The sequence below is a fragment of the Talpa europaea genome (assembly GCF_964194135.1).
Source record: "Talpa europaea genome assembly, chromosome: 12".
NCBI lineage: Eukaryota > Metazoa > Chordata > Mammalia > Eulipotyphla > Talpidae > Talpa > Talpa europaea.
In genome coordinates this window covers 6,982,349-7,005,386 of record NC_140079.1, presented here as the reverse complement: position 1 = coordinate 7,005,386, position 23,038 = coordinate 6,982,349, and the positions used below count along the sequence as shown (strand labels likewise).

The following is a 23,038-nucleotide window of genomic DNA, read 5'->3' as shown; positions in this document are numbered from 1 at the left end:
AGCTGGTGGTGGGGTGGGCAGAGATATCTGGTGGTCAGAGCTGTATTTGTATTTGATGGAAGCCAGCGGCCATCCCCACTGACTCAAGCCATCAGCTGCCTCTACCCCTCACACGAGTAGCCAGGTGCCTCCGGCCAGGCAAGAGGTGTTCGCGTGGTCAAGGCCCCTAAAGTCACACGAGCCAGATAGGCAGAGGTTGGACTTTCCCACACGCCCCCTTTCCGCAGCCAGCACTGGACTATCCCATCCATCCGGTGGGCAGACTGAGCTTGAGCCTATCCCCTGAGAGGCCAGCAGGGGGACCCCTAGCCCTATCCTCCCACTACCTGCTGCTGCCCGACCTGCTGTCAGCTCAGTGCCCTGGAGCTGAGCCACCTCAGGCAGGAGTGTTTGTGGGCCAGTGTCCCGGCTGAAAGCCCTGAGAAAGCAGGGAGGTATCACCCAGACATGCCACCACCCACCCCCAGAAATAGGGATCTGACTCGGACTTGGATCACTGGGAGGTGAGCCGGAGAAACAAGACTGTGGGCAGGGCGTGTGGGGCAGGCCTGGAGCTATTCATGGCAACTTGGGAGCTGCAGAGACACCTCCCCCCAGAAAGCTGCTGAGGAGTAGCAGGCCTGGTGCACTGGTGCATCCCCTTTCTCCCAGAGTCCATTGAATTCTAGGGCCCCAGATCCCTCAGATCCTGACTGGTCAGCCTAGTACAGTCTCTGCCTCCCCCCAGTCTAGTGGAACACAAGTGCACTTGGCGACCAACGGCGGAGGCCTGTGGCCTGTGGGTGTAATTTCTGCCTGGGATCTGGGGGCTTCCTCCTCGGTGTCCCCGCAGTGGACCCCACCAGACCCCACCCTGCCCAGGAAGTGCCCTGACTAGTATGGTGGGATGCAGGTGCACCCAGGCTCTCTGTAAGCCTACCCAGGCATGCTCCGCCCATGGCGGGCAGCAGAAGGGTCCGTTGGGGCCACCTTCCTGCGGGGACGTCCGGTCTGCAAGGCGCATCCTGGTTAAAGTGCGTGTGGGGCCGGGTGTGTGCTGTCTCGGCAAACACCCGCATGGCTGCCCCTCACCCGGCCTGTCTTCCAGGAATCCTCATACCTCGAAGAACTCTCGCCTGCCTCCATCTTCTCCTCGTCTGTGGACTCCCTCTCAGACATCGCAGACACCCATGACTACTTGCCTGCCGATAGCCTCAGCCAGGTGCCTACCATCTGGGATGTGAACACCGGCCCCACTGGGCCTGACAAGGTCAGTGCCTGGAGCTCCAAGCGGTTGCAGCGTCCAGGGCTCCCTCGTGGGCTGCACGGGTCTGGGCTGTCCAGATGAAGGTGTCAGCCCAGAAAGTGCAGGGGCCAGAGAAACTCCCTTGCCGGGCTCCTCGTCTCTCCTAGGGGCAAGTCCCACCGTGGCCAGCCCCTCCTAGCCCACAGCCTCCTCAATCCGCAGCCCTCCCATGCCCTGCTCCGTGCCAGGCCCCGCGGGGGAGAGTGGTCACTGCTGCTCACGCTGGGACACTAGGCAAAGCCCAGAGTCACGGGGCGGGGTGTGTTCCTGGCAGCGAGTGGGTGGAGCCAGGGATACTGTTCAACCCCACACTGCCCAGACGCCCCCCTACAGAGAAGACCCAGCCCCAAAGTCCACAGACCAAGGGGGAGGTCCCTGGGCTAGAGAAACAAAGTCACATTGAAGGGACGGGTATAGGGGTCCTTCTGGATACACACTGTATGATTGAGGACTGGAGGAGGTATCACCAAGCAGGCCAGGTTAAGGGGACACGAGGGCAAAGACCTGGTGGCAGGGCCGAGCCCACCGACTCTGTGGTCAATGGTGGGAACCAGGAGCGTGAGGCTGGCAGGGCCAGGTCCCAGGGCTGGGCATAGTTGGACTTATGGCAGCACAGTGAGCAGCTATGCCTGCTCTCTGCCAGGGCCGAGGCCCTGGTGTGTATCTTTGATGTTGCTCGTGGTGGACCCAGGGAGATGGTGGGAGAGGCAGGGAGGTGGCGGGGCCCAGGGCAGGTGAAGCCAACCCAGAAAGGTCACAGGTGAGCAGTGTACCCTGGTGTGCCAGGCCGAGACTCCAGCACATTCCCAGAACTGGGCAGCAGGGGCATCTGGTGAGGGAGACGCAGGCCCTGGAAGCCCCCATCCAGGACTTTCCAGAGTCCTCTGCAGGATGAGAGGCCCCCAGGCTTTGGGAGATGGAACCGGGGTTCTAGGTTCTCCAAGAGGTGGACATTAGAAATGTGTCTGGGGGCTCCTCAGGACCTGCAAGGGGATGTTCTTTGTCTGGTAACTGAGAGGAGCACTGCCTGAGGCACACACACTAATGAATACAAATGGGGGCATACCTGCCCGCCTCTGTGAGGGGCCTGAGCTCCTTTTCCACTGCCCTCCTGCATGCCCACCGAAGGGTGTCTACCCGGAGGGCCTGGGGCCCAGCCTGGGGTCTGCAGGGCATGGGAAATGTCCGAGCAGCCCTGGGAGGCCTGCCTTGGGGCCTCCATGGCTGAGCCAGGCTGTCCCATCTCTGGGAGCAGGGCCCAGTGAGGGTGGTGGCATTACCCGGGTCTCACCAGGGACCACTCCTGGCTTCAGGGAAGAGTATGTGAGGCATGGGCGGCTGCGGGGCGTGCTGGAGGGCATCTGAAATTCAATGCCTGTGCTCCACGCCTCACCACCCTCCAGGAACCCTGACTCAGCCTTCCAGGAACCTGGACTGTTTATTTGCTTTGTTAATTTTTTTAAAAGGAGGGAGCCAAGTATAGGTTTCTAGCCTCCCCGAACCTCACTTTCATCATCTCTTTTTTTGTTTAAAGATTTATTTTTATTTATTTATACATACAAGAACTGGGGTGTAGGCTAGAGGTGTGGGGTGAGAGGACTCACCAGAGACAGAGTGAGAAGCAGAACAGGTGGATCCACTGAAATGCACTGCTGAGGGGAACAGCGGGGAAACAGGGGAGGTCTGCTGCGCCATGTGGGTCAGCTCCCTGGCTGGGGATCGAACTCATGCTGCAGTGGCTGCCGATAGATTGATAGCACTGAGACTTTAACCCCTGTGCCACCAGGGAGGCCCTCGTCATCCTTTTTGTTTAAAAAAAAAAAAAAAAAAAAAAGCTTTGTCTGTGTTTTTAATGTTTTAAAGCAGTAGAAGTGAAGAAAATCAAGTCGGTTTCCATGGGAGTGAGACCCCCGTCAGCTCCAGGTCTCCAGACCAGAAACAACATTCATATTGGGGGCTCATGAGTGAAAACTTGGTCCTTAAGGTCACATCCTGCAGGGATCTTAGGATGTGGGTCTGGCGGGGATGGGATCTGGAAGTGACTGCCACTTCCGGTTCATTTTGCACGGATGAGTTTTTCGGTGTGGTGGCTCAGCCTGCCGTTTCCTGGCTGTGCATCCCAAGAGTGGGCAGGTTGAGAGCCCAGTTCTGCTGTGGCTGGATCTGGGTCTCCTGTGCTGGCCCACCTGCAGGCTCTGAAGGCCATGTTGATTCTGAGCCACAGGGACTGGCTCAGTCTGGGGTCAGTGGTGGGAACCAGGAGCGTGAGTGACAGGTGCCAGGGCTGGGCATAGTTGGACTTATAGCAGCGCAGTGAGCAGCTGTGCCACTATGACTGACCCACAGTCCCCCCATGGCTGACCTGCTTCCCACAGGGACTCTGGCTCTGCCCTTCCTGTTCTCCATCCTGATGGGTGAGACTCTTGGGCCTTCAGTCTCCCTGGGGAGCACAGTTGGGACTGTGTCTGGCCCATGTCATTGCTCTGGTCATCCCCAAGATGGGTATGCCTGCAGAGTAGCCGCCACCTCAGGGGGCTCCCCCACAGCAGGAGGAGCCCCTCTGCGCCTGTATACCTCATGACCTGAACCCCTGTGCTGGGGTCTAGCAGGATGGGTCCAGCATGCCAGCATGCCAGCATCAGAGGGCCAAGCAGCCCAGGGGAGGGCCCCAGGTTTGCCTGCCCATCCCCTGAGACACTCCTGCTGCTTTGTCCTGTCCTCCCTGCTCAGTGGGGAGCTTCTACCCCCCAAGTATCCACCACACTCCCTGAGTGTATGGCACACAGTAGGTCTCAGCCATTAGTCCCTGTCCTCTGCCTGTGCCTGAAGGGGAGGCCTGTTGCTCATTGAGACTGGCAGGAAGGAGGCAGGCGGGCCCAGGCTGAGGGTGGCATGGAGAGCATCTTGGAAGTGGGGCGGGGCCCTTCCAAGCACTCCCTCCCCACATCTGCCCTGCTCATGTCCCCTCTCATCTCTCCTCCAGCTGTTCCCACCCAGTGGACCCTTTGCAAGCTTCGAGGACCCCGTGCTCTCCCATCCCAGTACCCCACTTCTTGTCAGCTATCAGGTGAGCTCACCCCTTCCCCAGCCCTGCCCACCTGTCCTGGGGACTCAAGGTCCTGGAGTAGGGAGGGCCGCACACACTCATGGCACCTTCTGTGCCAGACCCTCAGCTGCTCAGACAGGGACTGCCTGTGTTACAGATGGTTGTTGGGATACAACACTCTGGGGGACAGGCAGGCTCTGTCCCCATCACTCCATCTCTGGGCTGGCAGACCAGGTCCCCCCGCAGAGGGGAAGCAGGCTGCTGGGAGGGGCAGGATTGACCCCTGCCTGACACTCCAGCTTCAGTCTCAGAGCCAGCCCGAGGAGGAGGATGAGGTTGAGGAGGATGAGGCAGAGGAGCTGGGCCACACGGAGACCTACTCAGACTACGTGCCGTCCAAGTGTGAGTGTGCCCTCCCCGCTGGGGCTGAAGGCAGGCGTGGGAGCTGCGGGTGGCTCTGGGGCCACTCTAGATCACGGGCCTAGTCCACGCTTCAATATAAACTCCGAGAGCCAGCAGGGTGGAAACAAAGCCAGCCGCCCTCTCCTCGGCCCAGCAAGGTCTTTATGGATCTGAGCCCCTCCCCGCTCCTGCCCTCCTCCATCAGAGGGTCCCTCTCACCCTGGGCCCACACCGGATCCTAGCACCCTAACCATTGCGCGCCCCTGCCCCTCAGTCATACCCTCCTCCCCATGGCAATGCCCTTGACCTCCCCCTGGCCACACCCCTTCAGCCAAGATCGGGAAGCAGCATCCTGACCGAGTGGTGGAGACCAGCACACTGTCCAGTGTCCCGCCGCCGGATATCACCTACACCCTCGCCCTGCCCACCTCGGACAGTGGGGCCCTGTCCGCCCTGCAGCTAGAGGCCATCACCTATGCCTGTCAGGTACCCGGGTCTCCCACCTGGTCCCATCCCGCACACAGGTCTCGGTGGGACCCCTGAGGAGCATCCCCCCAGGCCCTGACCTCCGTCCTCCAACCCGCAGCAACACGAGGTCCTGCTCCCCAGTGGGCAGCGGGCTGGCTTCCTCATCGGCGACGGGGCCGGCGTGGGCAAGGGCCGCACGGTGGCCGGCATCATCTTCGAGAACTACCTGCGGGGCAGGAAGAAGTCCCTGTGGTGAGTACCTGCCCTGCGCCCGCACCCCCTGTTTGTGGTGGGTGGGAACAGGGCCCTGACCCCCACCATGTACCTGCACCCCAGGTTCAGCGTGTCCAACGATCTCAAGTATGATGCAGAGCGTGACCTGCGGGACATCGAGGCCCCCGGCGTTTCGGTGCACGCGCTGAGCAAGGTGGGCGGGGCCTTCTGCTGGCCCCCTCTCCTCTCCTGTGGGCTGCTGGAACTCAGGCCTCAGGATGGGTGGGCACGCCTTGTTCCCCTCTCCTCACATGCCAAGGACCCGGCGCCCCTGGTCTGGCCTCCCCCACAAGTCCCTGTGCGTTTCTGCATGCCCCTCTCCCCGCAGATCAAGTATGGTGACAACACTACCTCAGAGGGCATCCTCTTTGCCACCTACTCATCCCTGATCGGCGAGAGCCAGGCTGGTGGGCAGCACCGCACGCGTATCAGGCAGATCCTGGAGTGGTGTGGGGAGGACTTCGATGGCGTAGTATCCTGACCGGCCGTGGGGAGCAAGGCGGGGGCCTGCGGGGGTGGGGGGAGGTGCTGGAGGGATGGGGCCAGAGAAGAAGGGCAGGAGGGGGTGAGGCGCGAAGGAGTGTGAGGTGTGAGGACTTCCCGGGTGTGGGACCCCCTCAGAGGAACGGCCAGGGCTCAGAGGCTCAGGCCCAGCGTCGGCGGCGGGAGTCACCTGTCCTTGTGATCCCGGGGCCCTCCGCCCCAGCTGGCTGGACGTCACTGGCCTGGCACGGCGGGGCGGTGCCCCCTGGAGGAGGTGTGAGAGCACAGAATATCCCTTCCCCTTTGACACTGCCTCCAATTGGGCCAGTGACCCAGAGCAGAGTGCCAGGACTGGGAGGGACTCTGCCTTGCCTCCTCCTCCAGAGCTCAGTAGTGCTGCTTCTGCCCCGTCAGTCTGTGGAGCAGCAACGTGCAGGAAGTATAAGCAAGACCAGCCGGGGTGGAGTTCGCCTTTCTTGTTAGCAGTGTTCTTCCTGAGAGTCCTCAGTCTCCCCTCGCCCGCACACGCCGCCAGGCCCGAGTCTGCACAGATGCCTGGGGGGAGCCTTCCGACTTCAGAGCAGGGGCGCTGCCCCGGGCTTGGTGGACACCATCCTCCCCCAGCCCCTACGTTGAGGCGGCCCTGGCGTGCCATCCCACAGTGGTTTCCAACCTCTCTGCGTTATGTTTGGCTCTGGAATGAGGCTATTCCCAGGGTGCCCCTCATCCCTTCTGTCTGCTTGGAGTGGTCAAGGAAGTGGGGTCACCTGCCCCCAAGGCCACCCAGCATTTCCCTCTGGCTCCTGCTTCGAGACATTGACAAGGGAGTGTGGATCCGGTGTGTCCTTTTTGTTCACAAGGGTGAGTTCACAGACTCACCATTGTGTGAGGCACTTACTTTAGTGCCTCGTGTGTGTCACAGAACAAAACGTAGACAGGCTAACCACACTGAGCGATGTCCCCTGGAGGCTGTGTGTTCAGCACAAACCTGGGCTTTCAACATGTGTCTCTGCAGTTTCCCAGCAGGCCCTCTGGACCCCCGTGCGTGCCTACCCGATAGGCATGTGTCCCTATAACTTGCTTTTTCCCTTAAAATGTCAAGGCCTTCTATGTCTTCTGTTTTGCTTCATCAGTGTGGATTTTCAAACAGATTGCTATAGATTCATGTGCAGTTGTGACCGAACCCAATACCCAGCTGCCACGGCGGCCACTCAGTGGGGCCTTGAGTGGACACAGCCACCCCTCTTGGCCAGGCCCGCTTCTCTTGATGCCCTGAGACTGTGAGTCTGTTGTGAAGCCTCACATGCCGCATTTTAGTCTGCACTGTGGGGGAGCCTAGAGACTGTGTCCTGCTGGGCCGGGTGGCCTTACATGCCCCTAGGTCTCGGTGATCTCTAAGCACGCTTCGCCAAGTTCCCCTACCAGGAAAGTGTGGGTCCTGGGACTGCCAGCTTTCCAAAACCATCCTTAACCCACGCCTCCCAGATTGTGTTTGACGAGTGCCATAAAGCCAAGAACGCCAGCTCCACCAAGATGGGCAAGGCTGTGCTGGACCTACAGAACAAGCTGCCTCAAGCCAGGGTGGTTTATGCCAGTGCCACAGGTGAGGGCCACATTGGGTTGCAGCTGCCAGGATAGAGGGGAGTCTCATCTTGTGTGCTGCCATTGATTAGTGATGTCTGCTCTGGTGCAGCTATTGGGGGGGTGACCTATGTGCTATCCACTGGCTTTGCCAGCCTGCACCCCAATTTACCTTGGCTCCTGTAGCATCTTGAAACCTGGCCCAAGGAGTTCACGCTCCCTATCAGGGGCTTCCCCTCTGCCAACTGCCTCTAGCCACTTGATACCCCTAGTCAATTTGGGCCTCTGAACCTGGCCCTTGATCCAACTGTGGGGCTGTGTCGTCTCCAAGACCCCCGACCCCATTAGGTTGGAAGAGCTGATAGAGTCCTCCTCAGGTGCCTCTGAACCACGGAACATGATCTACATGAGCCGCCTCGGCATCTGGGGTGAGGGCACGCCATTCCGCACCTTTGAAGAGTTTCTGCATGCCATTGAGAAGAGGTGAGCTCCCTTCCCTGCCCATGATGGGAGCTGGAAGGGACCCATGGGGCTCCTGCCCCTCACATGCCAAGGTCTGGTTTCAGGTGTAGCTGTTCCACCCTCCCCATCACTGTTAGGGGCCAGAGCCCCCTCTTTCCCTGGGTTGGTAGCCCCAGGGTCTCTATGCATTTGGCCCTTTCTCACCCTCTTGGCCTCGGCTGGGGGTGTCAGCTCCTCCCCAGAGTTGCTCCATCCCTCCATGGGACCCAGTTCAGGCTTGACCGGGTCTGCCCAGTGCCGAGGTGACCCTGTGTCCATGTCCACAGGGGTGTGGGCGCCATGGAGATTGTGGCCATGGACATGAAGGTCAGTGGCATGTACATCGCACGCCAGCTCAGCTTCTCTGGGGTCACCTTCCGCATTGAGGAGATCCCCCTGGCCCCGGCCTTTGAGCGCATCTACAACCGCGCGGCTCTGTTGGTGAGTGGGTGGAGGTGTGGGGGCTGGGGGTCTCTGACTGGTGGACAATGTGCATTCTTTGAGTTTTGGAGTTGCTTGGAATTACACCCTTGTCACCCCTCAGCACCCTCTACCCTGTGCTTAAAGAGCTTCCAAAAAGTGAAGGGCACTTCCCCCTGTGCCGGGTGGCCTATGCCATTCTCACCATGGAGCTGTCAGCACACGATTTGGTCTTTTAATGTCCCCGAGTGTTGGGGTACAGGCAGTGCCTCCCTGTGGTTCTGCTTACCCCCCTATGCGCCAAGCCCAGGCCAGGCAGGCCCCCCTGGCCTGAGCAGCAGCGAGTTCGGTGGTGTGTCGTTGCAGTGGGCCGAGGCCCTGAGCGTGTTCCAGCAGGCGGCGGACTGGATCGGCCTGGAGTCCCGCAAGTCCCTGTGGGGCCAATTCTGGTCGGCCCACCAGCGCTTCTTCAAGTACCTGTGTGTGGCCGCCAAGGTGCAGCGGCTGGTGGAGCTGGCCCACCAGGAGCTGGCCCGGGACAAGGTGAGCTAGCAGGCAGGGAGTGGGGTCTGCTTCATCCCCCGGTGGTGGCCAGGGCTGAGGCCACTGGGCCTCTCCCTCTCTGCGCTAGGGTCGAGCCTGGGGCTGGGAACCTGACTCTCCCTCTCACAGTGGAGAGCAAGCCCCGTGCCCGGGATGGGGACAGTGGAGGCAAACCGTGGGTTTCCACTGCAGAGGGTGGGTCTGGGCCTGGCGCCTCCCTGTGGGCCCCTCGGGGCCACTCTGCAGGCTGGTGAGGGAGCAGCCCCTGAGCCCGGCTCACTCCTTCCCCCCAAACTGTAGTGTGTGGTCATCGGGCTGCAGTCCACAGGCGAGGCGCGGACCCGCGAAGTGCTGGACGAGAGGGACGGGCAGCTCGACTGCTTTGTCTCGGCAGCCGAGTGAGTGACTCTGTGGCCCCTTCCTTTTAAGATTTATTTTTATTTATTTATGCGTAGAACAGAGGTGGGGGGGGTGGTGAGAGGACTCACCGGAGACAAAGCAGGGAACAGAACAGGCAGATCCACTGAGATACACTGCTGAGGGGAGCAGCAGGGAGACAGGGAGGTCTGCTGGACACTGGGGTCAGCTCCCTGGCGGGGATGGAGCTCAGGCCGCAGTGGTGATAGCCTGAGACTTAACCCCCCAGGCTACCATGGGGGCCCCTGTGGCCCCATTTTTAAGTGATCCTGGAAGAGACTCGTGCATCCTGGGGGCCAACCTAATGGCCTGGCCCTGCCTGTGTCCAACCCCCTATGGGAGCCAGCCCGGCATGGGGACCCTTGCCTGTTCCTCCTCACCCCAGATCCTCTTCCAAGTCCAGCACGTGCTCCTCCTTGCTACAGAAATCCCCTCCCTGCTCCCCGGGCTGTCCCGTGACTGCCCGCTACTGCTGGGTGTCTTCCCAGTGCAGACACACACAGGGCCCCCACACCACTTACGGTGTCCAGCCCTGTGGCATGACCCCATGCTCAGAAGGACCTCTGCTTCTGCTTTCAGGGGTGTCTTTCTGTCATTGATTCAGAAGCACTTTCCTTCAACCAAAAGGAAGCGGGATCGAGTCAGCAGTAAGAGAAAACGTAAGCGCCCACCTGCCCTGCCCTTGGCCCACCCAAGCTGCGGCCCCCTGGGACTTCCTCCCCACTTCGTTGCTCGCGCTCTGTCTAGTCTCTGTCCTTTCTGTGCGTCCCTAGCTCGGCCTGCCAGTCTGCTCACTCCCAGTGCCCCCTGCTCTTCTCTGACCCCCACCCCAGGCAAAGACCAAGGATCAGCTCATAGAGGGAAGTGAGGCTCACTAACCTTAGGTCACACGGCCAGGACTGGGATCCAGAGCTGGGCCCCAAGAGCTGGGTCTGTCCACCTTGTGAGACCCCATCTGCCCACTCCGCCCCCCTCCTGTCTCCTGGGACCGGCCTTCTGGATGTGCTGATAGCAACAGTGTGATATATGGCCCCTGAGTGGGTAGCCTCCCTGGGTGCCTCCTGAGGATACATTACTGTGTCCAGCAGTCAGAAAGGGACATTAAAATTACCTCTTTGCACCAGGCCCTAGCCCAGTGCAGGACCAAGGAGGGCAGCCAAAGGCAAGAGGAGCAAAGGGCTTAGAGCAGGTGGTGCCAGCATCCAGGCAAGGCCTGTCCCCAGACAGTTCCTTCCCCTCTTGGGGAGCTGCGCTGAGCCCGTCCCGCAGGCTGGTGTAACAGGGCCAGGCCTCACGGACCCTCGCTCCATGCAGGACGGCCACGGGGCCGCGGGGCCAAGGCATCCCGGCTGGCATGTGAGCCAGGCGTGATCCGCATCAGTGACGACAGCAGCACGGAGTCCGACGCCGGCCTGGACAGTGACTTCCACTCCTCCCCTGAGTCCCTGGCAGATGATGATGTGGTCATTGTGGATGCCGTTGGGTTCCCAGCCGAGGAGCGCGGTAAGCTCCTCCCAGCGGGCTCCCCAGGTGGGGAGATTCTGGATCAGAGGAGTCTGGTGAGAGGCCGAGTAAGGCTCACCCAGCAGCCTGGGGTCAGGAGCACTCCCAACCCCTCACCTCACCAACTTCACTCACCAGTCCTGCCGCTGAGCGCACGCCGGCCCTAACCTCCCGTCTGCCCTGTTCATCCCACTCTGACGTCTGTCTGTCCTGCCCACCCAGACTCCCCCAGTCTGGCCGGGTTGTCCAGGGTGGCCCATGATCTCCTTGTGTTCGGGCCCATGCAATGCTCAGGGCTTGCAATTATCCTGAGGTCACACAGCCAGGACTGGGGTACAGAGCGGGGCCACATTGATCTGGGGGAACAAGCACAGAAAAGTCATTGACCAGTGTCCTTGGCTGTCCCGGTGTTTCCTGCGCATCTGGCTGCCCCCCACCCCCAGTGGGCCCCCACTCCTCATGGATCCCCTCAATCTCATGGCCCAAGATTGAGTCCCACTGCCGGCAGGGCTGCGAGCCCTGGCTGACTGTTCCTTCCTGACCCCGGCCCCCACAGGCCCTCTGTATCCCCCACAGCGGGACCTGCATGGCCCCGGTGTGCTGGAGCGGGTGGAGCGGCTGAAGCAGGACTTGCTGGACAAGGTTCGGGCGCTGGGCCAGGAGCTGCCAGTCAACACCCTGGATGAGCTCATCGACCAACTGGGGGGCCCCGAGCGGGTGGCTGAGGTGAGTCCTGTCACTGACACCCAGACCCCCCGCCACACACTAGGCCCAGGCTCTGTGCCCCCCTCCCCACACCCCAGTGTGTGGCTCTCTGGGTCCCTTCTCTCCCCCTCACCTCTGTGCCCTTGACTAGGGCCCCTCTCATAGGCTTCCCCTGATCTGTGTGGCTCTAAGCGACTTAGTATAATCCCTGCATCTGCCCTGTGGGCAGCCTGAGCCCAGACCCAAGGCCAAGCTGTTGACCCAAGGTCCTCAGCTCACCACACATACCTCGGAACCCAGGGTACAGGTGGGAAGATGGGGAAACTGAGGCAGAAGGTGACCAGCCACTGAGTGGCCGCACTGGCTGACAGTCATCCCCTTGCTCCCTGAAATGGCCACAGATGACCGGCAGGAAGGGCCGTGTAGTGTCCAGGTCCAACGGGACGGTGGCTTTTGAGTCAAGGGCGGAGCAAGGCCTGTCCATCGACCACGTGAACCTCAGGGAAAAGGAGCGCTTCATGAGCGGGGAAAAGGTGGGGATCTTGGGGGTGGGGGCCATAATGGAGGGACTGGTGGCTGTGGGGGTGTGACTACTGGGCTCCCATTTTCTCATGCACCTGGGTCTGGGAGATAGAGCCCAGGAGGGCCCTGGGTGACAAGGCACGGGGAGCTTATGGGTGTTACCCTGAACCACGGAGCACTTAGTCTGCTGGGCCTCTGCTGTCATGCACGCTCGTGTCTGCACACGGTGTGGGTTTGTGCCTGTGTGCCTACCACCCATGAGCATGTGCGTGCTGTGTGCTTACACCTGTGTTCTGAGGGCCCATGGGCCTCCCTGGCCATGCCTACCCTTCATACACCACCTTGCTCTATGCGGAGCAGGCATGGGAAAGCTGATGTGACATGGGGTGGGCAGGTATGCCCTCAGAGTGGCCTGGGAGTGGTCCAGGCTCCAGCCTGAGTCCACCTGTGTTCCCCCAGGGTCACGTGCCTAAACTTGCTGTGTGGGTCACTGACCCAGGGACCCAGGTGGCGCTGCATGGGATACATGGCACGGAGCAGTGGGCGGCTCCCGCCACTCACCATCCCATCTACTTTTGTGCAGCTCGTGGCCATCATCTCCGAGGCCTCCAGCTCTGGCGTCTCCCTCCAAGCTGACCGAAGGGTCCAGAACCAGCGACGCCGGGTCCACATGACGCTGGAACTGCCTTGGAGTGCAGATCGTGCCATCCAGCAGTTTGGTGAGCTCTGCTCCCACCCCAGATCGGCCCTGCGGGTCCCTGAGAGCATGGCCCTGAGAACCCTCCTCTGCCCCCAGGCCGGACCCACCGGTCCAACCAGGTCTCGGCACCGGAGTACGTCTTCCTCATCTCGGAGCTGGCTGGGGAGCGCAGGTTTGCCTCCATCGTAGCCAAGCGGCTGGAGAGCCTGGTGAGCTGTGGTGGGGGTGGACGGGCTGGCCCGAGGGACAGTGGGCTGGCCTGGGGCAGGGGGCTGACGCAAGGAGGGGATGCTGACTGGGGACTGGCCCAGGAGGGGTGGGATGCAGGGAGGAGCATGGGACACATGTGATGGCCTCCCCCATCCCGGGCAGGGGGCTCTGACCCACGGGGACCGCCGCGCCACTGAGTCCCGGGACCTGAGCAAGTACAACTTTGAGAACAAGGTGCCCAGGGCATGGGGAGGACTGGGTGGGAGGGGTCGGGGTGCCAAGCTCAGCCTCTGACTGGCCCTCCCCGTCTTCCCGCAGTACGGTGCCCGGGCCCTCAGCTGCATTCTTGCCACCATCCTGAGCCAGACAGAGAACAAGGTGCCGCTGCCCCAGGGCTATCCTGGAGGGGACGCTGCCTTCTTCAGAGGTGAGCTGGAGGCACATGGAGGGTCCCACTGAGGGGCAGGGCAGCAGGCCCGGAGCAGTTGGGGTGATGGGATTTGTAAATTGGCTTTATAGACACTGGTTTTACGTGTACACTGACACCAAGGGGACAGTGATGGCAAGGGGACCGCCAGGGGTAGGGGTGAGGGGGGCCGGTGGGTGGAGGAACAGCTTGTGAGCCCCTCCCTCTTGCAGACATGAAGCAGAGCCTGATGTCGGTTGGCATCGGCGGGCGGGAATCCAGGTCCGGCTGCCTGGACGTGGAGAAGGGTGAGTCCCCTGCACGGCAGCCTCGTGGGCCCTTCCCTCCTCCCAGGTGGGCTGGGCGGGCCCAAAGCTTCCCACACAGCCTGAGGCTCCCTGCCCTCCTGCCAGACTGCTCCATCACCAAGTTTCTGAACCGCATCCTGGGGCTGGAGGTGCACAAGCAGAACGCGCTGTTCCAGTACTTCTCCGACACCTTCGACCACCTCATTGAGATGGACAAGAAGGAGGGCAAATATGACATGGGCATCCTGGGTGAGCCTGCAGGCCTGGGGGGCGAGGGGCCGGCTTCCCACCTCACAGAACGCTGTCGGGCAGGACTGGGTAACCAGGACACTGGCTGTTGGGGGAGCCTCCAGCATGGGGATGGCCCATGTGGTGCTGTGCTCCCCCAACTCCGCCTCCCCACAGATGGGGGCACTGAGGCCTGTGGCAGGAGTGGAAGCCCAGGAAGGGGCAGGACTTGGGCATCATGGAGATTCAGCGAGGCTCTGGGGCTATAAAAGGGGGGCCACAGGGCTTCCCTTTCAGGTGTCCCCCCTTCTGGGAAGTTTTGTGTAGATATAAAGCACATAGCATGGTACTGCAGGAGACAGCTGATGCGCCCAAGGGCCAGGGTCAGCGAACCCTCTTTCTGAAGGGAGCCAGAGCCTATGTTTTTATTTATTTTTAAAGATTTATTTATGCATACAAGAGCTGGGGTGCAGGCCAGAGGTGTGTGGGTTGGGGGGCAAGAGGACTCACCAGAGACAGAGTAGGAAGCAGAACAGGCGGATCCACTGAAACACACTGCTGAGGGGAGCAGCGGGCGAGCCAAGAGAGGTCTGCTGCTCCAGGTGGGTAGCTCCCTGACTGGCCGGGAATCGAACTCGCACAGCAGTGGCTGCGGACAGCTTCATAGGTTGCGTCTTAACCCTTGCGCCACCAGGGAGGCCCAAGAGCCTGTGTTTTTAGCTGTAGGGGCCAGACGGCCTCTGACTACTAACCCCAGACATGGCGGTGAAAGTACAAACCGCTCTTCGGTGAAGGGGTGACTGTGTAATTGTCTTCCTGAGATCAGTGTCAGGTGTAGTTTGCTGATGTCCAGTCAAACCAGTGCGGAGCAGGGCCACTGAGACTGGTTGTGGTCATGCCTGGCATGAATGGCCAGCAAGTGGGGAACCCCAAGACCCCCTGAATGGAGGCGCCACTGGCCGTCAAGAGTACTGGGCCCACAAGGGTCAGGCACCTGAGAATTTGGGGTTACCCGGAACCTGGAGTAGCTGACTCTGCTTGGCCTCCCCAGACCTGGCTCCCGGCATCGATGAGATCTACGAAGAGAGCCAGCAGGTGTTCCTGACGCCCGGGCACCCGCAGGACGGGCAGGTTGTCTTCTACAAGGTGAGTGGACACAGGACCCCTAGCCCTCCGGGCTTGGCGCCCAGCTGCCCCCTAATTTGTACGTGTGCGTGCCCTGGCAGATCAGCGTGGACCGCGGCATGAAGTGGGACGAGGCATACGCCAGGTCGTTGGAGCTGAAAGGCGACTATGACGGTTTCTACCTCTCCTACAAGGTGGGTGACCTGTGCCCCCAGGACAGGACCCTGGCCATAGGGTGTCGGGAGGGATTGGTCCCACACACAAGCCATGGGGACCCCAGCCTCACCCACACCCCTGCCCAGGTACGTGGCAACAAGCCGAGCTGCCTGCTGGCGGAGCAGAACCGCGGCAAACACTTCACCGTGTACAAGCCCAACATTGGCCGGCAGAGCCAGCTGGAGACTCTGGATAGCCTGTGCCGGAAATTCCACCCGGTAGGGGTGGGGACGGGCCCACTGGGAAAGCGGGCAGGGCCCCGGGAGGAGGCAGCTGAGAGGTTCTGACCTGAGCTGTGCTCCAGTAGCCCCTGCGGCGGCCCTCCCTGGCGAGGCTTCTGCAGCCCCAGGCCAGTCCTCCCTACCCGGCCCACTTGCTCACCAGGATGGGGCCTCAGATAAAGGAGTGGGCTTCCTGGGACACTCGGGCCTGTAAAGTGTGGGCGGGTGGCCCGACCAAGCGTCTCACGTGGCTGTGTCCCCAGGTGACGGCGGAGGCGGCCAGGGAGCACTGGGAGAGCACCTACGCCTTCTCGCTGACACACTGCAGCCACACTCTGTGGTGAGCACCGCGCGGACAGCCCTGCCCTGCCCTCTGGGCTGCCCCCTGAGGGATGGTCCCCACTCGGCAGAGGGCATGGGGTAGGGGGTGTGCGTGGCATTGGTATCTAGGTATCCGGGGATTCCCGAGGTGGTTCTGCAATTGAGATAGGCAGAGAAGCCAATCTTTTCTGGTGAGGGGGCCAATGCGGAACGCAGGCTTTGGGTGTTCCCTGAGCACCCTGTCCCCGCTGCCCCTCCCTCCACAGGAATCGGCACTGCCGGGTGGTACAGGAGGGCAAGGACTGCGTGCAGGGCCTGCGACTGCGGCACCACTACATGCTGTGCGGGGCCCTGCTGCGCGTGTGGGGCCGCATAGCAACCGTCATGGCTGACGTCACCAACAGTAGCTACCTGCAGATCGTGCGTCTCAAGACCAAGGACAAGAAGAAGCAAGTTGGTGAGCAGTAGGTGTGCCCTGGGTGGGGATGGGGGTGCAGGCTCAGGGTCTTACCCATGTGTTCGCATGGTCACAGGCATCAAGATTCCAGAGGGCTGTGTGCCCCACGTGCTGCAGGAGCTGCAGCGCATGGATGCCGACGTCAAGCGCAAGAACACACGGGGCGTAGGTTTCCCTGGACTGCCAGCGCCGCCTGCCTCGCACCCGCTCACCCTGCCCTGTGGCCCTGGTGAGGTCCTGGACCTCACGTACAGCCCACCTGCACAGGCGTTCCCCCCGCCGGCGCCCTTTGCCTTCCCTCCGCAGACCTTGGACCCCACGCCTGGGACCACACCCTGCGGGCTGCTCCTGGCTGCACCTGCCCCAGCCGATCCCTCAGCTCTTCTGAACCAGTGTTGTGACATCAACTACAAGGAGGTGCTGAGGGAGATGTTTTGCCCTCCCAACACAGTGCCACCCACAGAGCCCCCTGCCCCCCTGGGGGGTGGCACAGGGACTGCAGGCTTGCCAACGGGGGTCAGCGGGGGCCTAGAGCGGCAGAGCGTCATCCAGTTCAGCCCTCCCTTCCCGAACTCCTAGGCCCACAGCCATATCCTCCCCAGACGAAACTTATTTATCTGTAGTAGGTGCCCTGTCTGCACGGACGCGCCCTTCCCTCCTGCCCGAGGGTGGTGAGCAGAGGCCCAGTTCCCCTGTTGACTACTGAGAGGAAGGGGTGCCCAGGTACCCCTCAATCAGCCTACCAAGGCTTCCATTGCAGTGCCTTCCCCACCCGGCGCCACTAGCAGGGCCTTGGCCGATAAGGATGGGTCCAGTGCCTGGGCGGCACCGTGTGTGTAGGCCCCATGGCTGGGGTGGGGACCACCCTCTGTGCCTCTCCTGCCCTCCAAGCCCAGACTGGGTGTGTCCACCCCACCTGCCTCACAAGGCCAGGTCAAGCCCAGACTCCTATATAATCTGAGAAACTGGGTGGCCCCAAGAGCTGGAAACTCAGGAAACCCCAGGTGCTCAGGGCCCCGCCGACTCTAGGAGGGGTTCCATGGGGCAGATCCCCTACTAATATATGCAACTCCCCCTGCTCTCTCTGCTCTTTAAGTTATTACCCGGCCCGAATTCTTCCGTGCAGAGCTGGTGGGGTGGACAGACCTTTGGTTTCTATATGTATTTATAACGAATTTAAATGTATATATGTAAAGAGATTTTTTAAATATATGTGCCTTTTCACTACGTTCTGTCTTGTCTTCTCCCATCTGTGGGAACAGCTGAGAGCGGGATGCCACTGTGCATCCCTTCCGGGGGGTGTGCATAGGGACACTGGCGACTGCCCAGCCCTGGAGAGTGAGAGTGGGGTGTGTAAAACCTGCTGGATCCTTGCCCAGCCTCTGGCCCACGCCTTACTGTACCACCGCTCAGTCTCCATCACAAGGGCTCACCCCCCCACCCCCGTGCCTGTCCAGTGAAGTGATGCCCATCCCCACCATAGGGGCCACTCCACGGTGTGGCCCTGGCACAGCAAGCCAGGCCAGGAACAGGAAGGTCAGACCTAGCATCTAGAAACAGCAGACCAACCTGGGTGTGCACCCACTTGGTGGTGCTGACACCCATTCCTGGGACCATGGCCTCTGTGCCCGTTTCATGGGGCATCCTCTCAGGAGTTTGTTCTAGCAAACAGGAGGGCCCCAGCAATGGGCCCTCCTGGAAGGCAGACGCAAACACCAGGCTGTTCTGGGAAGCCCTGGGGTGTACGCTTGGCCTCTATCAAAAACAGAAAGGGGCTACCCCGTGGAATTGGGCAGAAACCAGAACTTCCCTGTCTGACCTTGGGAGTACTGAAAGTCCCACGGAGCAACTGGGCTCAGCCCCCACCATGGCTGCAGGCAGTGCCCACAGCCCCACCAGAGCAGCAACTAGTACCCCTCATGACCTCAAGCCCCTTCAGCCCCTTCAGGCTGGGGGACTGCAGACAGCAGCCTGCTTCCCCTGGGGAAGCTCCAGACTGAAGCCAGCCCCGTGTGCAGAGCCACAGGTCCAGGTCCCAACCCTCCATCTGGGCACACTGGGTTAAGACTGAGGCCTTCGGGGGCCCTGAATAGCTGCCTCCTGGAGGAGTAAGGCCCCTGCCTGGAGAGGCAACCAAGCCAAAGGAATTACCTTCAGGGCTGGCTTAGCCCCTGCCCAGTGAACTGAGCCTCAAAGATTAGGAAGTCACCCAGATCCACACCTCTGCAGTACAGCCCCTGCTGAACTCCCAGGGGGCCTCCACTTCCCACCCCATCACCCAAGCCTGGGAAGCTGATAACACCTACCCCTGAACCAGGAAGGTCCTGGGTAAAAAGTCTTGCCCACCCCTCCAGAAAGGCAGGAAGCCCCAGTAGGCTAATTTGTGTGTTTTATTCCCACAAGGCAGCTGGAGTGGGGTGCAGCTGCCGAGCCTGGAGCCAGACCGAGGGACCTTCTTCCGGCAGAGGTGCACGCCAGGTTCTCGGGTCTGCCTCACCAGTAGGCTGGTTTTTAGGCAGACCGTCATGGGTGCCGGCTGGAAGGTTCCGAGGGGCACAGGCAGGAGGCTCGGGTGGGGGGCACACACGTGTGGAACTATAGATAGCAGGGCAGGTCCTTCTCTATCACCTGTGGGGGAAGAGGGAGGTCAGAGACACCTCTCCCCAGGGCCCCCACCCCTAGCTGGCTCCCTCAAGGCACCTACCTGGGGCTCTTCCATGGGGCCATAGCGCTTCACCACACAGCCGTTCTTGTCAATGAGGAACTGCACAGAGAGGCCGTTTCAGGGCAAGAGGGCACTGGGGGGGCTGCGAGGGGGTTGGGGGCAAGCCAGCAGCTCCCACCCACTGCTCATTTGGGCCGGGGCTAGATCCCTTTGGGGCAGGGCATGAGCTGTGGCTGAATAAAGGGATGTAGATCAGGAGAGTCTTGGCCTGACCGCCAGCCCCCCTTACCTTGGTGAAGTTCCACTTGATGGCACTACAAAGGAAGAACCAAGTGGTGAGGAATTGCAGGGCAACTGGACCCCACCCGTAGACCTGGAGCGCCACCCAGCCCTCCCTCTCCTCTAGACCCCAACTCACTTTCCCAACATGCCCCTCCCTTTGGGCTGGACTTTCATCCACTTCCACAGTGGGTGGGCATCATCCCCATTCACACAGATCTTGCTAAACATATCGAATTTGACGTTATAGCCCGCAGCAAACTCTTTGATCTCAGCGTTACTCCCTGGCTCCTGTGGAAAGCAGTGGCAACAGGGGTCAGTGGGGAGGAGCATCATCCTCCAGCTCCAGTGATGGCCCCAAAGGACCCAGATCCTCCCTACACCTCCCCACCCTGACCTCCGCCTGCTAGTACCCAGGGCGCGTGGGGAGACCACCAACCTGTCTCCCAAACTGGTTGCAGGGGAAGGCCAGGATCCGTAAACCACACTCAGCATATCGGGCGTGCAGGTCGACGAACTGAGTATAATTTACGTCTGTTTTGCCTCATTGTGAGGCCACATTGGTGACGATGCACACGAAACCCCTAGAAAACAGGATGGGGTTAGCTGGCAAAACCCGGGGGATCTTCCCTCCACCTCCCGCTCCCAGGTCCAAGCGGGCGGGTAGTCACCGGTACTTGTCCAGGTCAACCATGTGCCCGTCAATGTCCTTGGCGGAGAACTCGTGCATAGAGCTTGCACAGCGCCAGTCATCGCGGGACGCACACTGGAAGGCAAAGGCAGGCTGAGCTGCAGCGGGCCCTCGGCGTCCCCGCCCGCGCCACCGGCACCACCCGCCCAGGCTGGGGTTCCCGCGGGGAAAGAGCACCCGGGTGGAGCGGCACCCCAAGAAAACCACGGCCGCGGGGCAAGGGAAAGAGGAGGGCGCCTCCCCGCACGGAGACACGCCCCGGCTCTGGGATCCCCAGGGGCGCGGGACGCCGCCCGGGGCCAGAGCAGGCGGGGGGGTGGGGGGGGGGGCGCGGCCGGCGGTTACGGGGGTCCCGCGCACACCGGGTCTCGGGACCGCCCCACCGAGGGCGCGGCCGGCCCCACGCAGTCCGGGAAGGGCGCCTTCCTCCCGGGGTCCGCGCGCCGCCGGCGGCGCACCGGAGCCCTCCGCCGCGGGGGAGCGCGGCGCCGCCGCTGGGCCCGCGACTGGCCGCGGCGCCGAGGCCGCCCGCCGCGCCCCGGGGGGCCGGAGGCTACGCGGCTCATGCCCCCCCGTGCCCGGCCGTGCGGGGCCGCCGAGCGCAGAGCCCCGCGCGGGCGCGCGCCCAGCCCCGACGCCCACTGTGACGCCACCGCGCAGCCCCCGGGGCGGTGACGCCCGCGGCGCGTGACCCGCGCTCCCCGCCGAGGCTGCCGCTCGCCGGCCCAGGGACGGGGCCCGGCTGCCCGGCGCCGCGCCGGGAGGTACCGCCCCGGGCGCCACCGCTCCGTCCGGCCCGCGCCCGAAGCACCGGCCCGGCCCCCGCCCGGCCCCCGCCCGGCCCGCGCCCGGCCCGCGCCCGACGGCTCCCGAGGGGCGAGCGCGCGACGGCCCGCGCGCCACCCCAACGGCCCTCCGGCCGGGCGCCGCCGCCGCGCTCACCATGGTGCCGGCTAGGCCGGGCGCGGCCAGCGCTCCGCAGAGAAGCGCCGGCTTCAGCAGGCGGCAGAAGCGGCTGAAGCTCATCGCGGCGGCGGGGGCGCCGGGGACGCGGCGGCTCCTCCCCTAGCCGAGCGGGCCAATGGACGCGAACCGGCGGGCCTCGCCTTCCCGCCCTCGGCCACGCCCACCAACGCCCTCATTGGTCAGTCACTCTGGCGCTGAGGACGCGTGGCGGTGCTAGCCAATGGGAGGCCGGGGTGAGGGGGCTGGGCTGAGGCGTTGTTGTCTGAGACTGCGCATGCTCGCCAGCGGTGGCTGGCCGTGTCCACGCAGTCGGTGGGTTGCGGAGAGTTATCCGGGTGATTGCCCGTGGCAGCACAGAATGCGGGACAACTTGAGCTGGAAGCTTAGGGGGAGGGATGCGAACTCGCAGGAAATCGTCCCAGCTCTTTGAAAGCTGGGGGTTTTCCTTTTAACTTTTTTTTCCCCCCAAAGATTTATTTATTTATGCATACAAGAGCTGGGGTACAGGCCAGAGGTGCGGGGGTGGGGGGCGGGGTGAGAGGATTCACCGGAGACAGAGAGGGGAGCAGAACAGGCGGGGAGCAGCAGCGGGGAGTCAGGAGAGGTCTGCCGCGCCGTGTGGGTTGCTCCCTGGCCGCGCGGGGATCGACTTCGTGCTGCAGAGGCCGCGGATTGCTGCACAGTGCGGTGCCTCACCCCGTGCGCCAGCAGGGAGGCCCTTCTTTTTGACTTAAATAAAACCTAAGTCGGGCCAAGCCCAGAGGGCGGACTCCGCCCACTGGGTTTGCGGTGTCGCTGGGCCCGGCCGAGGCAGGGGTGGCCGAGGCCGTCGCCACCGCAGTGCCCGCCATTGTCGCGCAGGGTGTGGGGGGCGGGAACGAGGTGTGACTATGGCCGTGACTCTAACCTGAGATCCCGCCCTCAGATGTAACAGGCCTGCGGCTCCGAAAGAAGAACACAAACCTAGAGAGTTTCCTTTCGTCTCTAACTCCCCCCCTCCCCGGCACAGGAGCGCACAGCACCAGGCTGCGCTCCGCTTCTCGCCTTACTGCTTCGTTTTTTCCCCCTCAAGGCTCAGGAATTTGGCCATGGGAGTGTAGAAACGACCCGCCTCATTCTTGGGAACTGAGTCATGGACTTGATTCCACAGCGGCCTGATTGTCCACCACCCCCACGCCCAGCCCTGCTAGCCCTGGACGTTGACCTGCGGGTAGGCTGGTAGTTTCAGCGTTTTGTGCTGCTGTCAGCATCTTGCGCCTTCCTGGAGTCACCCGTGGCCATTTCTGAAGAGGCCGGTGGGGATCCCAGGGCTAGGTGCATGCTAGGGAGCCTTGCTCTTTTTACCCCCAACGAGGGCGGAGGGGGGGGGGGCTTAGCTACAGAGCAGGAGCCTGGGCAGGTTGCTACATCCCCATCTTGCACAATGGTTTTCCCGTGGCTCTGCCCTTCAGCCTGGCCAGAGCAGCCCCCCAGTGTCTCCGCTGGCAGGCTTCACTTCTTAGGAAGCCCCCATTACCTCACTCTGGCGACACAGGGTATCTCGACTACACCAGCAAGTCTCCCTGGGCCTTGGAAAGACTCCTGCTGTTTCCAATTTTGCTTTGGATGCAATCTGTAACTTTATCTATAAAGATGGCCTAATGATTATTTCAGGGTTGCAAAACAACAGCCCAGGGCAAGGCTGTAACACCCCACCCTCTGACCCTGTGCTGGTTAGATAAGAGCCGAGGAGGGGAGAGGTGATCTTAGGGGCAGAGCTGCTTGCTGAGTGGAGTGCACACCCATAGGATTTGTGCCTGGGTCTTGGCATTTGCCAGAATGACCCCATTTTACAGAGGGGAGAATGGAGTCTTGGGGAAGTCTCAAGGCTTCATTCAGTGAGGGTCCTCTGTGGTGGTCCCCCTGTATCTGGCCCCTGAAAGCATCCACCTCTCCTTGGGCTCTGCCTCTCTCCCCCTCTCCAGGTACCAACAAGGCTGCCTCCCACACCCACATTGCTTCTCCCCCTTAAAACTCCTGACCCTCTTCCTCTGCCTCTCCGTGTGGGCACCCAGCTCTGCAGTTTCTTTCCTCCCATAACACACATGCAGAGCCAG

General features: G+C 61.9%; 2 protein-coding genes across 3 annotated transcripts in view; one reads left to right on the top strand and one right to left on the bottom strand.

Moving 5' to 3' along the window:
- Positions 1 to 16,920, top strand: part of SBNO2 (strawberry notch homolog 2) — a gene marked incomplete at both ends in the record, with an annotated part of 33,217 nt that extends 16,297 nt beyond the window's left edge. Inside the window, 28 exons of one of the 2 annotated variants that reach the window (XM_084250538.1) lie at positions 1,088 to 1,249; positions 4,269 to 4,352; positions 4,637 to 4,733; positions 5,065 to 5,219; positions 5,320 to 5,453; positions 5,538 to 5,628; positions 5,803 to 5,946; positions 7,443 to 7,560; positions 7,916 to 8,021; positions 8,327 to 8,480; positions 8,826 to 9,002; positions 9,303 to 9,400; positions 9,999 to 10,078; positions 10,734 to 10,922; positions 11,479 to 11,648; positions 12,029 to 12,160; positions 12,733 to 12,868; positions 12,946 to 13,058; positions 13,222 to 13,293; positions 13,378 to 13,486; positions 13,699 to 13,773; positions 13,879 to 14,022; positions 15,053 to 15,147; positions 15,228 to 15,320; positions 15,429 to 15,560; positions 15,827 to 15,903; positions 16,151 to 16,341; positions 16,418 to 16,920. In XM_084250538.1, the coding sequence (XP_084106664.1) occupies positions 1,088 to 1,249; positions 4,269 to 4,352; positions 4,637 to 4,733; positions 5,065 to 5,219; positions 5,320 to 5,453; positions 5,538 to 5,628; positions 5,803 to 5,946; positions 7,443 to 7,560; positions 7,916 to 8,021; positions 8,327 to 8,480; positions 8,826 to 9,002; positions 9,303 to 9,400; positions 9,999 to 10,078; positions 10,734 to 10,922; positions 11,479 to 11,648; positions 12,029 to 12,160; positions 12,733 to 12,868; positions 12,946 to 13,058; positions 13,222 to 13,293; positions 13,378 to 13,486; positions 13,699 to 13,773; positions 13,879 to 14,022; positions 15,053 to 15,147; positions 15,228 to 15,320; positions 15,429 to 15,560; positions 15,827 to 15,903; positions 16,151 to 16,341; positions 16,418 to 16,920 (3,831 nt within the window). Of the gene's footprint in view, positions 1 to 1,075; positions 1,250 to 4,268; positions 4,353 to 4,636; positions 4,734 to 5,064; positions 5,220 to 5,319; positions 5,454 to 5,537; positions 5,629 to 5,802; positions 5,947 to 7,442; positions 7,561 to 7,915; positions 8,022 to 8,326; positions 8,481 to 8,825; positions 9,003 to 9,302; positions 9,401 to 9,998; positions 10,079 to 10,733; positions 10,923 to 11,478; positions 11,649 to 12,028; positions 12,161 to 12,732; positions 12,869 to 12,945; positions 13,059 to 13,221; positions 13,294 to 13,377; positions 13,487 to 13,698; positions 13,774 to 13,878; positions 14,023 to 15,052; positions 15,148 to 15,227; positions 15,321 to 15,428; positions 15,561 to 15,826; positions 15,904 to 16,150; positions 16,342 to 16,417 lie in introns of both variants that reach the window. The other variant, XM_084250537.1, reaches the window with a different exon arrangement.
- A 1,799-nt stretch (positions 16,921 to 18,719) lies between these two features.
- On the bottom strand, positions 18,720 to 21,002 carry GPX4 (glutathione peroxidase 4; the record flags this gene model as incomplete). Its single annotated transcript, XM_084250290.1, has 7 exons — positions 18,720 to 18,969; positions 19,046 to 19,105; positions 19,296 to 19,320; positions 19,425 to 19,576; positions 19,725 to 19,869; positions 19,957 to 20,051; positions 20,919 to 21,002. The coding sequence occupies 7 exons, from the start codon at positions 21,000 to 21,002 to the stop codon at positions 18,937 to 18,939; spliced, it is 594 nt and encodes a 197-aa protein (XP_084106416.1). The 3' UTR covers positions 18,720 to 18,936.
- Positions 21,003 to 23,038: the final 2,036 nt, after the last annotated feature.